Source organism: Pavona decussata, unplaced genomic scaffold (genome assembly GCF_977016875.1).
Source record: "Pavona decussata unplaced genomic scaffold, jaPavDecu1.1 SCAFFOLD_47, whole genome shotgun sequence".
Lineage (NCBI taxonomy): Eukaryota > Metazoa > Cnidaria > Anthozoa > Scleractinia > Agariciidae > Pavona > Pavona decussata.
The window spans coordinates 772,191-786,890 of record NW_028145469.1 but is presented as its reverse complement, the minus strand read 5'-3'; the positions used below and the strand labels follow the sequence as shown (position 1 = coordinate 786,890).

The 14,700-nt window shown below is 38.5% G+C and overlaps 1 protein-coding gene and 2 pseudogenes across 2 annotated transcripts in view; 1 reads left to right on the top strand and 2 right to left on the bottom strand.

Moving 5' to 3' along the window:
• Positions 1-14,700, top strand: part of LOC146482137 (uncharacterized) — a 51,102-nt gene that overhangs the window by 25,012 nt on the left and 11,390 nt on the right. The window contains exons 2-3 of the mRNA XM_085107363.1: positions 12,678-12,974; positions 13,886-14,145. Of these exons, the coding sequence (XP_084963489.1) occupies positions 12,678-12,974; positions 13,886-14,145 (557 nt within the window). The remainder of the gene's footprint in view (positions 1-12,677; positions 12,975-13,885; positions 14,146-14,700) is intronic.
• Positions 4,814-6,453, bottom strand: LOC146482139 (uncharacterized; annotated as a pseudogene).
• Positions 6,925-8,414, bottom strand: LOC146482138 (uncharacterized; annotated as a pseudogene). Its single transcript, XR_014864167.1, has 2 exons — positions 7,656-8,414; positions 6,925-7,249 (listed from the first exon to the last, which is right to left on the bottom strand). The product of XR_014864167.1 is annotated as an uncharacterized LOC146482138 (transcript).

The window sequence follows — 14,700 nt, the reverse complement described above, 5'->3', positions numbered from 1 at the left end:
AAAAAACAATTCAGCAATAACAATAAGATTATCAAATTCTGAATTAACTGGACCGGATCAGCTGATGTTAACCAAAACACAAATAAATAGGCTGAAAAAGGCAATGCAAAACAAAACTGGAGCAGATATTAAAATAAGCAAAACACAGATACGAAAAGCTGTACAACAAGGAGGCAGTCTTTGGTCATCATTTTTCAAAATTGGCACAAGATTGCTACCAATGGCAACGAAAGCAGTTGGACCATTAGCTACTGGAGCACTTTCTGGACTTGCAAATGTTGGAGTCAATAAAATATTTGGTAGAGGACAAGTTGGTGGTTTTCTCATTCCTCAAAATAAAATTGATCAATTAATAAAATACAAAGATTGGCTCACTGAAGCACAAAAGAAGCAAATTGTCAATGCAATACATACTGGTGGACAGATTGTAATTAAACCAACTAAGACACAATCAGGAGGTTTTTTGGGGACATTATTGGCTTCAATTGGCATTCCAATGGTTTTGAATGCATTAATGGGTAAAGGGTTGCAGGTGGATAGAAGTAGATCCAGAAGATCGGTCCCAGGTTTTGTTCCAAACACAACCAAAAAGATGGTGGTTTGGTCCTACCAGTTAATTATAGGCCGCCTCCATTTTTCGGTACATGGGATCAATATGGTAAAGGTAAAAAAAAAACAAAAAAGGAAAAGGTCTGTTGTTAGGCAAAAACAATCCATTCAAGGGGATTCCATTAATCGGAGACATTCTGTGAAATTCATAAATAAACCACTCAGTAACTTTGAACTCATTGATTGGATCAAAAAACTCAAAATAAAACACTTCAGAGGCATTTACAGCAGAGATAATCTACCACAAAAGATGAAAAAAGATGAAGTTGGTATCATTAACCTGGATTCACAGATTGGACCAGGTACACATTGGGTTGCGTATCGAAACGGAGACAAATATGTAGAATATTTTGATAGTTTTGGGTTAATTATGCCAAAAGAAATTATGCAATTCATGTCAACAAGTGGCAAACGATTAATGTATTCAGGTGATGAAATCCAGGAAAGAGATTCAGTATTATGTGGCTATTGGTGTTTGTATTATTTATTTGAGAGACAAAAGGGTACGACTATATTGAAAACAATCCACAATGCACATTTTGACATGAACAATCAAAGTGTCAATCATAATTTTATAATCCAATATTTTAAAAAATTATCTAATTAATTTGTATAATGGTTGATATAAGATATTGTGAAGAGTGTGATGAGTACACAGAATTTTCAGGAAAATTATGTTTATGGTGTACATTGGTAACAGATTCTGAGTCAGAGGATTATGAGACGGATTATGAGTCTGACTCTGATGATAATTAATCTAATATAGTGATATAAAATGGTCAAATCATATTGTGTTAAACAAAAGAAAGAAACTGAATGTGTTCAGCCTTCAGGTTACAAGCAAGCCAAAAATGGTCGGCTCATGTTCTTCTGTACCTGTGCTGAATGTGGTATAACTAAAACCAAATTTGTTAAAAAACAGGGAAACTAAATAGCCCCTCCGAAGGGGGGGGGGCATAATGGATACTTTAGCATCAACTGGTGCTGATATGTTAATTCAACATGCATTACCATGGATGGGAAAGAAAGCAGTTGAAATGGGTCGATATTATGGGTCTGAAGCACTTAGAAACCCTAAATTGCAGAAAAAAGCTATTGATTATGCTATCTCTAAAGCAACACCTTTTGTTCAAAAGACTGGATCAGAGATGTTTGATAAATTATCAACCAAAGTAAGGCCAAAAAGAAGGTACAAAACTGACCGAAAAGAACTTGATGGTGGTAATTTGAATACAATTTTGGAACAATTCGGTACACCAGGCAAGGTTGCGTCGAAGTCAATGGATGTTGTTGGAACATTAATTCCATCAACAAATGAAGTCTTTGATAGATACAAATCTGGTGACATTGCCAAAAGTGCATTTAGCACAGACACTGGCATATTGTCGAGTCAATTTTGGTCTGGCAAGGCTGGGAAAAAGACATTAGAAAAATACAAAGATTATCCTTGTGAAAGCATGGTCAAGATTGAAAGCAAATATCACAACACACCGAAATGTTCAAGCTATGATTCAATTGGTTGGCACCCACCAAATTGGGATGAGTATGAAAAGGGAATCAAAGGACGACCCAAAAGCGGTGGTTCAATTGATATACACAAAATGATTGGTAAGCTCCCAAAACCCAAAGCTGGGTGGGTATTACCTGGTCATAAATACACTGGTCCATACAATGATTTGGAAAATCAAGTCAAATATAACCCCAAAACAGGGCAAATATTGGAAATATATGATAAACCAACAGGCAAAACAGATGCAATAGCCATGCAACATGATGTTGATTATTCAGTCTGCAAAGATGACAAAAAATGTAAATTAAAAGCTGACAAAAAGATGGTAAAGTCATTGGATGCTGTTCCATATTCCGAACGACAATGGGGACATTGGTTGGCAAGAAATGCAATAAATACAAAACAAAAACTGGGTCTTGGGGTTCCAAAAAACGTCAAAAGCCGTCGGGTAAAGAGGAAAACTGGCAAGAAAAATTAGCTAATGAGCTGCATAAACCCATAAGATGTAACTTTACTCGGCGGCGTGTTATTGTAAATAATATTGATGAAATATGGGCTGCTGACCTTGTTGAAATGCAACAATTCAGTAAATGGAATAAAGGTAGTAGGTATCTTTTAATGACTATAGATGTTTTTAGTAAATACGGTTGGATTGTTCCATTAAAAGATAAAAAAGGTGAGACTATAACTAAAGCATTTCAAAGCATATTCAAAGAGGGTCGAAAACCAAAGTATCTGTGGACTGATAAAGGCTCAGAGTTCTACAACAAACATTTCAAAGACTTGCTCAAAAAACATAACATTACACTGTATTCGACTGAAAATGAAGAGAAGTCATCAGTTGTTGAGCGCTGGAATCGAACGATTAAAAATAAAATGTGGAAACGATTCACTGCTCAAGGCAATACAATGTATCTGGATATTTTGCCTAAAATATTGAAGCAGTATAATAACACTAAACACAGTTCAATAAAAATGACACCGTCAGAAGCATCCAAGAAAAAGAATGAAGGGACTGTTTACTTCAATCTATTTGGCAATTTAACACAATCGTCATCCGAAGCAAAATTTCGAGTTGGTGAAAAGGTTAGAATATCAAAGTATAAAAGAAAGCTGTTTGATCGAGGTTATACAGAAAACTGGTCAGAAGAGGTCTTCATTATCGATAAAATACAATACACGAATCCGATCACATATAAACTGAAAGATCTCAATAATGAAGAAATTAAAGGGAGTTTTTATGAACCAGAATTATTGAAAGCTAATCAGGAGATATTCAGAATCGATAAAGTTATCAGGAGAGATTACAAGAAGAAACAAGCTTTGGTAAAGTGGAAAGGATACAATGATACCTTTAATTCTTGGATCCCAATCAAGGATTTAGTCGATTTCCAAAAATAAATAAGCTCATTTCACAGCCTCACAAATATTCGATAGCGAGTCGATCCGATAAAAAATCTATTGTTGTGTGCAAGATAAATGATATTCTTACCTCAAAAAGCGTCTACAAACATCAGAACGATGAAAGTGGAGAAATAAATGTTCAAAAATCCCAAAACAGGAGCCATAAACATGAAAACACAAGCTCTTCGCAAAATGGCAACAAAATGGCCGACACGTGTATTAACAAACTAGAGTCCAGTCCGCTTTGGGTTGTGTCATCGTGAACATGCATGAAAGCGCATGCGTGTTAATCCAAATCAAGCAATATTACGCAATATACAGAAAAATAGCACCACAAGTGTAAAAATTTCAGAACTGAGTGTAATATATAGGTAATCGGGCCATTGTTATATTAGTTCACAAACTCTGGTGAAGCTCTAGGATGGTGTCAGTTGGCCCCTGACTGAAACCTGTTTAACGGCTTGTGCAGATGGTGAATTACTGAGTAGTGTGGGATGTCTTCCAGTAGACGGTACCTCCAGGGTGAGCCCGCTCAGGCCCTACTGGTTTACAGCGGGGTGCTCAGCGTTCGTCCCAGGACTCAACCTCGGTCCCAGAGGTAAACTGGGAAGGGACAGCCGCCTTGTCAGCGGCGGGAAAAAGACCTGGCTGGGGCCAGGCAAGTAAACAGCCAACCGAGCACCCCACGTTCAGGGTTTTGTCCATTTTCGTGACAAGTCACACAACGTCACGCGTGACAGTAACGGCATCCAGTCACACAACAACCATAAATTTAAATTATTTATGATTATTTTTTTCTTTATAACAGGTTAATTATATCCAAATTGATGTTCAAAAATATTGTATTCATCATTCAAATCAGCGATTGATGAGTTGGTTGGATTTAATCGATGATTGTTTGTGAGTTTGGTGTCATTTATGAAAGTGAGGATTTAGGTTTTTGAAAAACCGAGGATAAAAATTTAGGTTTTTGAAAAACCGAGGATTTAGGTTTTTAGGTTTTTGACGTCTCCGTTGCAGGAGTTAGGGTTGAATTCAAAGGCTGAAAACCCAAGGTCATGCATAAATCCAAGATGGTGGCCAAAAAGGTATGAATTCAGTGATATTTTCAAAAGTGTTCCAAAAGCCTCATATATCTAACTACTCAAGTTGAAATGCTTACTTTTACACCACTCAAAAAACTTCCTAATTACGCGAACGTAGGCTTTAGAAGTTGTATCTAAAACCTTCTAAAACCTGATAAACGTTGCCTGAGGAAAATTGTTGAAAACCTTTCCAGGACTTACTTGACAAGATTACCTGGAAAAACAAGAACAAAACATATACACTAAAGGAGCAAAAAGAACACCCGCTCATAACCGAACAAAAGGAAAAGAAATAACGATCTTGGGGCCAGTGCCACATAAAACGATAAACCATAATTATTTGAGCCAGTGCCCGATAAAACAAATACGTTGTTTAAGCCAGTGCCATGAGAAATGATAAACCATTAATTAAGCCAGTGCCACATAAATAAACAATATATTGTTTTGGCCAGTGCCACCAAAAGGATATAATGATTAGGCTAATAGACACACCATCAAATAGATTACTCAGTAAATTTCAATCTCAAGGCAATAATATTTCCTGTGAAAAGATCAGACCCTAAGAGCGAATTAGGGTTCCTACCGTGGGTTAGAACCTCCTTCCCAATATGAATACTGTGGGCCACAAGATAACTACTATACTTAAGTGTAATTAAAGGCCAGAAATGGGCCGAAGGCCAAAGAGGTACGACAAGCGTACCAACGGCCTGCTGAGATTTCAAATAATGCAATACGCGTGGGACGATACCAACTGGAGGAACTACTAGGCAATTTTCCCCTCGAAGAGACTGAAAGAAAAAATCAACACCCGAAGTATTGGGGTTCCAAAACCTCGAAAAGAATTTGGGGAGCTTATGATTATAATAATTAGCAAAACAATCAACGCTATGGGGCCCCCACCGGGCATCAAGAAAAAGAAAAAATTCTTCAGGAATTTGCCAATCATCAGTGTCGATTAAACGACTAATATAATCGGCTTGCTGATTCAAGGTGCGAGGAATCCATTGTACTTCCAAATGAGTCCCCGATCGAACACAAATATCAAAAAACCTTCGGGCCATCTTATGCAAATCCAATTTCATGCTGCCCACTTCAACAATCTTAGCAGCTGCTTGGCTATCAGTAAACCACTTAACGTGTGAACCCTCAAGCACTGGAGCAAATGATTGCAATGAAAACTCAATAACAGACAACTCCCTCCACGTAGAACTTTGAACGGTCTCGCTCTCCGACCACATTTTGTGGCACACAAAATCATTGTTAAAGTCAATAAATGCTCCACCCCCGGTAACACTAGCATCTGAATATACAAACTAACTAGGATCTTTACTTACAAAACAATACCTAGTATTGATATTAACCATATTATCCTTCCAAAAATACAGTTCTTCCTTGCAATAATCGTCAAGACGGAATACAGAATCCCAGTTGTCTCTGCACAAGGTAGACAAGACACAATGTCTGGTCATTATCCTACCAATGTTACCAACCACAGGCCCGGTAGAAATAATTTGACTCGTGAAGGAGGCCAACTCTCTTGCAGACACTTTCAGATCGGCTTCAATAATATGATTAATTGTATTGATGATCTTAATAATTCTTCTTTCAACAATTTTTAAAGTACCCAGTGCAGAATTCCAGGTAATACCTAACCAATCCAATACTTGGGTGGGTTCCCATACAGATTTCTCTTCATTGACAACAAAACCCGCGTTATACAAATCCCCCCTTACAGCTAGGGCCTTAACACGACAACTTTCCTTATCCTGAACAATCGCCCAACCATCGTCAAGGAAGATGGCCATACAAAGACCCTGGATTCTCCAATACTTTTCTAAAGGCTTCAAACCTTAGTGAAAACGTAAGGGGCTGAGGAGAGACCGAACGGGAGCACAGTGAAAACATAAAATACTTCGTTAACGGAATCAGGCGCCCGCCATGCCCCCAGAAAAATTTGGTGTTCCTGTGCAATCTCGATATGATGATAGCCGCTTTTTAAATCAAAAGAAAACATGTACGCGTCTTTCGCAAAATAAGCCATAGCAATTTTCCAGTCCTCATACTTAACACTTTGCTTAATTAATGACTTATTGACATGGCGCAAATCAAGAATTAACCTCTTCTTGCCGCATGGCTGTATAGAAACTGACAAGGGGTTTACAACTAAAGGCTGTTCTTAAACCACACGCACCCGACCAGAGTTAACAAGCTCAAGAACGGCTTGATCCACAAAAGCAGGATGAAGTCGAGCCGACTTATTATTTCTAATCTTTACAGGCAATGGAAAACTGATGAACGGCAGTCTGTAGCCGTTTTCAATAATTGACAGAATAAAATCCGGAGCACCTATAGATCTCCAGAAACCTAAATTATTCTTCAAATTACCCTTGACACCTAAAGAACGCCCGCTTTCAAGTTCGTAATTCTGTGTAATTTGATCTACCTGCGCCAAATCATCCTCATTGCTTCGGTTGAGTTGATTGGCCTGCGGTCGGCTTGTTGTAGGAGATTCCAGGGTAAGCATTGTAGCTGGAGGACTGGTAGCTTCCCGACCAGAAAACGGATCTACAGTCCTTGGCCCAGTGTCCGAATTTGCCGCATTTGAAACAACGGAAGAAGTCCCCAGAAGCATCTCTACGGCCTAAAAATAAAAGCAATGACGAAACCAGTAGTAAACAGAGGGGGGGGGGGGGGGGGGGGCGCAAACCAGGAAGATGAATAAACTGTATGGAACCGCGAGCGTGAATGGTACTCGGGAGACAGCGGCGGATATAAATACTAATACTTGGCCAATCAGAACATGCATGTAAATCAGAATGCACAATAGTGGGTGCGGCAGGTGTGAAACGAAAACAACTGCAACTAATTACTTGGAATACCAGCGGAAAATACATTTACGTTCTAATTCGCTTCGCTCAAACGAACGTAAATCATTTTACCCTTAAATTCCCGTAATACAAACAAATCACACAAGAAATATGGTAGGATGCGCAAGCGGATCCAAAACACATGAATATACAAAGTAAAGAGGAGGCTCTTTTTCTTACCACGAAAAAGCTGATTATCAGCGCCAGAGGCAATTCTTGCTTTCTTTCCACGATCACTAGAGAGTTGATCCTTTTGACGTCTCTTGCGGCTCGCCGCTTCTCTTGCCTTCTTAAGACGCTTTTCATCTTCGGAGCCGGATGCAAGCTCGTCTGACTCGTACTCGGCTACAACCTGCCAGCCGTCCCTACTTTTGTCCGCGATTTTTATCAGCTTCTGTCGCTTTCGAATACGCTGCCTGCCTTCTTTGGAAAGTTTCTTGATTTGGGATAAATTTGGCTCAATACTTTCACTTTCAACTTCAATGCTTTCAAAAATGGCATCCAATTCGGCATTGAGTTCAAATTGTTTCTGGTTCCCCTTGAATTTAACTGCACAACTTCTTTATCTAACTTACTCCTTTGCTCGATTTGCTTTCCTTTATCTTCCAATTTTTCTCAAGAAAATCCTTAAACATGGAAAAAACTTGATCAACGGCTGCTGAGTTGCCTCCACTATCACCTGAAGACGTTTGGCCTACTTCAGCCGGAACGGACGAACCTTCGCTCTGCTTCTGGTCGTTGGGCATCACACGAAAAGGGAGAACGCAAACCAGGAAGATGAATAAACTGTATGGAACCGCGAGCGTGAATGGTACTCAGGAGACAGCGGAGGATATAAATACTAATACTTGGCCAATCAGAACATGCATGTAAATCAGAATGCACAATAGTGGGTGCGGCAGGTGTGAAACGAAAACAACTGCAACTAATTACTTGGAATACCAGCGGAAAATACATTTTAAGACAAAAGTCTGTATGTTGCAGCAAGAATAAATTAAGGAATTTTTTCTTTCTTTCTGTTTACTAGTACTAAAACGAGAACATATCATAAACAGTGTTGGTTTCTAGGGCACAATAATTTCTACAAAATTTAACAATATTCTTCGTATTCTAATTAGCAACGCTGTTGAAGTGAATATGAGAAAGATTCTTATCAGTGATATAAAACAGCATTTACAACTTATCTCGATTTTGAGTGCTTTTCTCCAAAATTTTAATTTCACTTCAAAGAGCTGAAGCCAAAATTATTTGATGTTTGGTCTGTACAAAAAACTATCGTGGCCACAAATTTAAAGTATTAACGTCCTATTATCAAACTCTCGGAATTGGAGTTATCACTTTTCACAGTTGTAAGAGCTGGTCGTCTGTCAAGATTTATTCCCAACGTGGCAAGGTACTGCGTTCTTATGAGCCTTCCTTTTTACTATCACGGTTCGGATGAAAAATGTTCTGTTGATCATTGCAGTATTAAATAATATAAAAAACGAACTTATTGGCGGTTACACCTGAAATCAATAACTGTGCACCTCTCCTTAGACTGAGTCAGATGTCCGCTGAAGATAAAATAATCAGATCTAATTAGGTCATATTCATCACTGGTACATGAGTTTTTTTCGTAGATTACATCGAAAAATAATTGTCGTCTCATCTATATTGCAATGCAAGACCGAGTCGTCACTGTATAGGAATAAAATGACAATGGTTGTTTTTTACCTCTTTACTTCAACGAATTTTTGGTTGCTATGTTTCTCGCCCTTTACTCTCCCGTCAATGAAATCCCTGTTTTTGCTACCGAAATGAAAGCTCTTCAGGGGTAGCTTACTCCTGTGATGCTATTTGTTTTCTAGTGGTGAAAAATAGACAGTGAAATTGCCATTGCCAATTGAATTTTTTTATTTTGAGTCCTCTTGGGAATGAAAACATTTGTAGGTTGCAACACTGGATAGCGAAGGAGATAGCAACGTTCAATCTACTCGCGAAAAAACTATTTGGCCTTTCTTCCAGTGAATAATGCAGACCTTAGCTATTTACTATTGGATTATACGATGCGATTTCTGTGAAACTTGTATCTCAGCAGGGAGCCCTTGATAAGTTCACTAAGAAAGAAGAATGCTATAAAAACCTTTTTCTTAGTTGTTATCTTCCTTCTTGGAAACGAAAGCATTTTATATGAAGGTTGCAGGCCTGGATTTTATTTCCCTCAACTGAACATTTCTCTTTTTTACCGTCAATGTTCCAAAAGCTATTGTGAATATTGGCTAAGAGATTAGATAAATCAAAGCTTATATTAGAGCGAGAGGGCAGAGTGACTCATTCAACGCTAAATCCTAGTTCATATTGCAGATCGATTGTAATTGAATCGTAATTTATTATAATTGGTAAATAATAGCCAATACTTCGTAGGACATTAACGTTTCGTGGCTATTTCCACGATCCGGTAGAAGAACTGAAGAACTGAATCAATATTGAAAGTAGGAGACGAAGTGAGATAACGTCAATTAACATTCATTTGATTATTTCTTGTAAGGTTCTCGGCAAGAATTATCAGATGAGTTTTAAAAAGTAATAGCCCAAGGGATCTTCTGTTCATTCTTATTGTAGAATCCGGCAAATTGAACTCATCCGTAATAAAAAGGAGATATTTAAAGCCTTTAATATACTTAGTCGTTGATACGTTCATGTTATCAGACAGACTTGCCTCAGTCAGATCGGTTTTTCTGCTGAACAGTAGAGAGTAAAGACGCCTTGTATTTAACGAGAAATTACACAAAATACTGAGTCCACACCCCTTAAATGAACTCGCTTGAATTAGTACTTTGGCCTTGACGAAAATCATTTGATTGTTAGCGATTACAGTGATTAAAGAGGATGATTCTAATCACACCGGCGATGATAAAAAATACAAAAACTAGCCGCATCAAATGGAGACAACCTCTAGTACAGGAAAATTGAAACACTACAACTAGTGCCCCATGATAAGTGAAACTTTCTAAATCGTCTGAGTTGAAATTAGAATTACTTCAGTTTTGCTTGTAAATAGTAAGCAATCATCACAATTTTGTAAGGAGCTGCAACCATGTGCAAGATTCAAAGTCAAATCCATTTTTCAACCACGAAAGTGTTCCAACTCGCAACGGCACCGATAGCGAGCCTCAAAGGGGCTATGTAAAAAAATTTTACATATTGCTTCCAAAAATTGGAAGCAAAGAAAACCGGCAAACAATCGTGATCAGGTTTGTTAAGGTTTCTCTACCAGTTTTCATGAAACTACAAATAACCATCTGGGTGTGGATGGAAATAGATTGCAACGTAAAATTCGAAAATCTTGAGTTTAATTCGTCACGTTCTTCCCTTGTTGTAAACAGATTTCAGATTTTTTTATTTATGCACTATTTCAAAAGTTTACTACAAAAGGAATTTACAGTACAACACAAAAGTAACATAAAGACAACATTAAATTACATAAATATCAAAGGTAAAATGTGCGCAGTGACCAAAGGAGCTTGGGCTTTCGAGTTGGTCACTGCCACGTGCAGATAACTGGCGTATAACGTGCAACTAACCAGTAGAACAGAACAAAAGACAAGAATAATAAGAGTGCATAGAATCATAATAATTTTTTTACATTAAGAAAAACAAACAAACAATAGAAATGATAATTAATAGTGAGATCAGAGAAATTAAATACTCAAATACTCGGCGGCTTACACTTCTTCTTTGGGGTAAGATTGGACGTCAGCATGTAAAGGCGCCACTAGCAGCTGCTATCAGCCGATGTTTTTGGTCTCACCCACCCACCCAACCCACGCGTGAATGTGAAATACAAATGAAATCAGAGATGAGATAGACCACAACACAGGGGACTTTTCGTCCACTGTTCTTCTAAAACAGTGTGTGGGTTCTTTAACGTCCAACAGATTATTAGGAACAAATGTAGTGAGACGGGTTTATCGGTACGGTTCATCGTACTTATCCGAGAAGACTAGAAAGTCGAACCGTTTGAAGATGTCATTACAAAGCACTTTTTCCTCAGTTATTTAAAGACCCTGAGTGCTGGTCCGGCCGGGGTTTGAACCTGCGACCTTCCGCACGATAGTCCGGTACTCTCCCAAAGGAGCTAAGCGGTCGGCAGTAATATTAGGGACTTTCCGATTTGACTACGAGTACGAGATTGAGTACAAGTACGACTTTTCAAATCTAGCTTGCGTGGTTTAGATAACCGCTTGTCACACCAATCTTGTTTCTAGGGTCACAGCATCTGATGGTAAACAACGGGAAGAAGGGAGAGGTCTGAGGATATGGTTGATGTGAAATTTTAAAGTCCTACTCGTACTCAATCCCGTACTCGTATTCTAATCTGAAGGTCCCTAATATCACTTGATACTTCCCTGTTGGTATTCTAGGAGCATTTCGTGTAAACTTTACTCGCAGCACTGATAAAACAACTGGTTAATAAAAGCATAAAATCCTCTGAATGTGCTCCCTATAGATTGGGCGAATTTTTTTTAAATATCCCTTTTACCAATACAGTACTGTTACTGAAAAATTCTAAGGAGTAAATACAATCAAGTAAAGAAAAAAGAGAAATGCGAGAGAAAACAATTGCTTGGTGCTTTTCCTTGACCGTGTGAACGTTAACTTAAATCAGCATACTAATCAGCACCACAGAAGATACGCGCCGAATGAGTTAAGGAATTCACGTAGAACCCAGACTTGGCAGAGTCAGTGCATGGCAAGGGGCCCGATTCACGAAGTCTTCCTTAGTTGACATGTGTCCTAAGTATTGTTCCTGAGCAATAGTCTATTGTTTATACAATGACAATAGACTATTGTTCAAAGACAATCCTTTGGATACATCTCAACTAAGAAGGGCTTCGTGAATCTGGCTTTAGTTGCCAGATTCACGAATCCCTTTTAAGTTCAAGATATACAACAGTCTATCGTTAGGATAACTATAGGCATATAATTATCTTAACTTGGGAGCGCATCGTGAATCTCGCCCCAGTTCTCGAAGGCATCTTAAGTTAACATGTATCCTAAGGAGTGTTTCTTGACAATAGTCTATTGCCAATAAACAATACATAGGGTACATCTGAACTTAGGGCTACCTTTGTGAATCTAGCCCTAGAAACACGAACTTGATTTAAGTTTTGTTCTGGATAATAAAGATAGACTTTTAACAAGCATTCTACGTTCTTTCAGGAGCGAAGCATCAAGTAGACGCGATAAGAAGCAAATTTGCCTGCCAAAATGATGTCATGTATGTTCCATGTTTGTGGCCTCAGGTTATCAGAATTTACACGGCGACATACTCACGCGCGGAGGCACATATCTGCAGTCGGAATAACACCGCGGAGTACTGCAACCCAGTGGACAAGACGAGAATGGCGAACAGCATTTGCTTTGGTCAGGTCACGTGCAACATAACTGTGGATGAGAGTACGATGGGTGATCATTGTCCCAACGTGTTGAAGTACCTGAATATCCTCTACACCTGCAGTAAGTCACTTACTTAGGCCCGCTCAGTCCTGGTGTCCACCTGGTGCGCTGCCTCAAAAGCAACTTTGTTTGAACATTAAAGGGACAGTATCACGCTATTTTTAGTAACACATTGAAAATCGGAAAGATGCTATTCGGTTGATAGCAGCCAAGATATAATGACAAAATTTCATTAAAAGGCTATCAAAATGCAAAGAAACTATCCACGGATATTTTCACCGGTAGATGACCAAGATAGAGAGGGGTTCAAATTTGAAAACGTCTGGCAGACGTTTTCAAATTTCGCTGTTGTAACGCACTAAAAATCGCCGGTTGTACTATATTTTGGTTCATCCTTTCGTCTTAGAATCACTATTGATGTTTCTTTAAATTAGTGACTGAGAAATTAAGTAACACAGTGTTCAAAGTTTAAATTTAGTGAATTTTGGCCAAATATCATGATATCTCCCATCGATCTCCCATGATACTGCCCCTTTAAACACTTTGTCTCTAAATAAAATAACATCTGAAATTCGAGATGAACATTTTCAAAATCCAGCTTATACAAGGATGGATAGTTGGCTGTTTACGTAGCTTGGCCTTAGAATTACCATCCTAAAAATCCATCCAGCTATGAAAGAGGCCAAGTATGACCTTCCCACCCACCCTGAATTTTCTTGATCGCTAAGCCACAAGGAGACATGTAGCGCGTTAAGTAGGTTGCCCGCACCATTTTATCCTTCTTCTATATCCACAAGAGACACTTTCTACTTGGATGATACTAGTAGTCTCAGGACGCCTTTGACATGTGAATCTAGTTAACGACCTGGCTCGCCACGAATGCCCCTTAGCTTTTTCTACGTCATGAGTCTTTGGTAAAAACATTGGTTGTATTACTCATACCGTCTAAGAAATTTTACTGTTTATTGCAGCAACGCCACCTCCCACAACAGAGCCCCCTTATGTGATGAAAAAATCTACGATGGTGTTGACCAAGCCGTCCTCACCAGTGCCTTCCTTCAACCGAAGAACAACCAGAAGACCAACCACGAGAACTTTGTTTCCAGTGCAGACTTATGATGACGAGTATTACTCAATAATTGACGTTGGTTTAAAGTTTATTTTAAACGACAGAGCATGTATCTGTACAAATTCTGGCTTCTTTGTTGTCATGTCGATCTTGGCACTTATTGTTTGAGCTATGTCGGTCAGTAGAACTCATCAGTTACCGGGAATGGCTTTACGAGTTAATGTTAAGGGGGCATATGGGGGAAATAGGATATGATTAGGAAAGAAATGAGATAGGTATAAAAATTTTGTACACACTACCAAACAGTCTACCGCCACGTGAGAAATTGTTTTAGCATCCATCTATTAAATGTGGACCTCAAATCTAATTCTAAACCATCTTAAAATATAAACTATTTCCAATTTTTGAAAAATTTACCAATTGAGAATGATGTATTTTCGAACTGAATATCTTTTTCCTGAGTATGCATGTGCCAGAAACTGAATGATATATCATTCTCATTTATTAACCAGGCTTAAAATATACCATCCATTTATTCCAATTTAGTAAAATTGCTCCCTTTTTCTTCTGTTTAGACAACCTGAAAACCATAAAAATATTGGCCTCGCACTGCAAACCTCCCGTAGCCTTTTTGGATTCCTTGAAATATCGAAGACTTATGAAAGATAAAGCGCTGACAAATTCCAAAAATATGGCATTTACCCAGATACCCCCTTG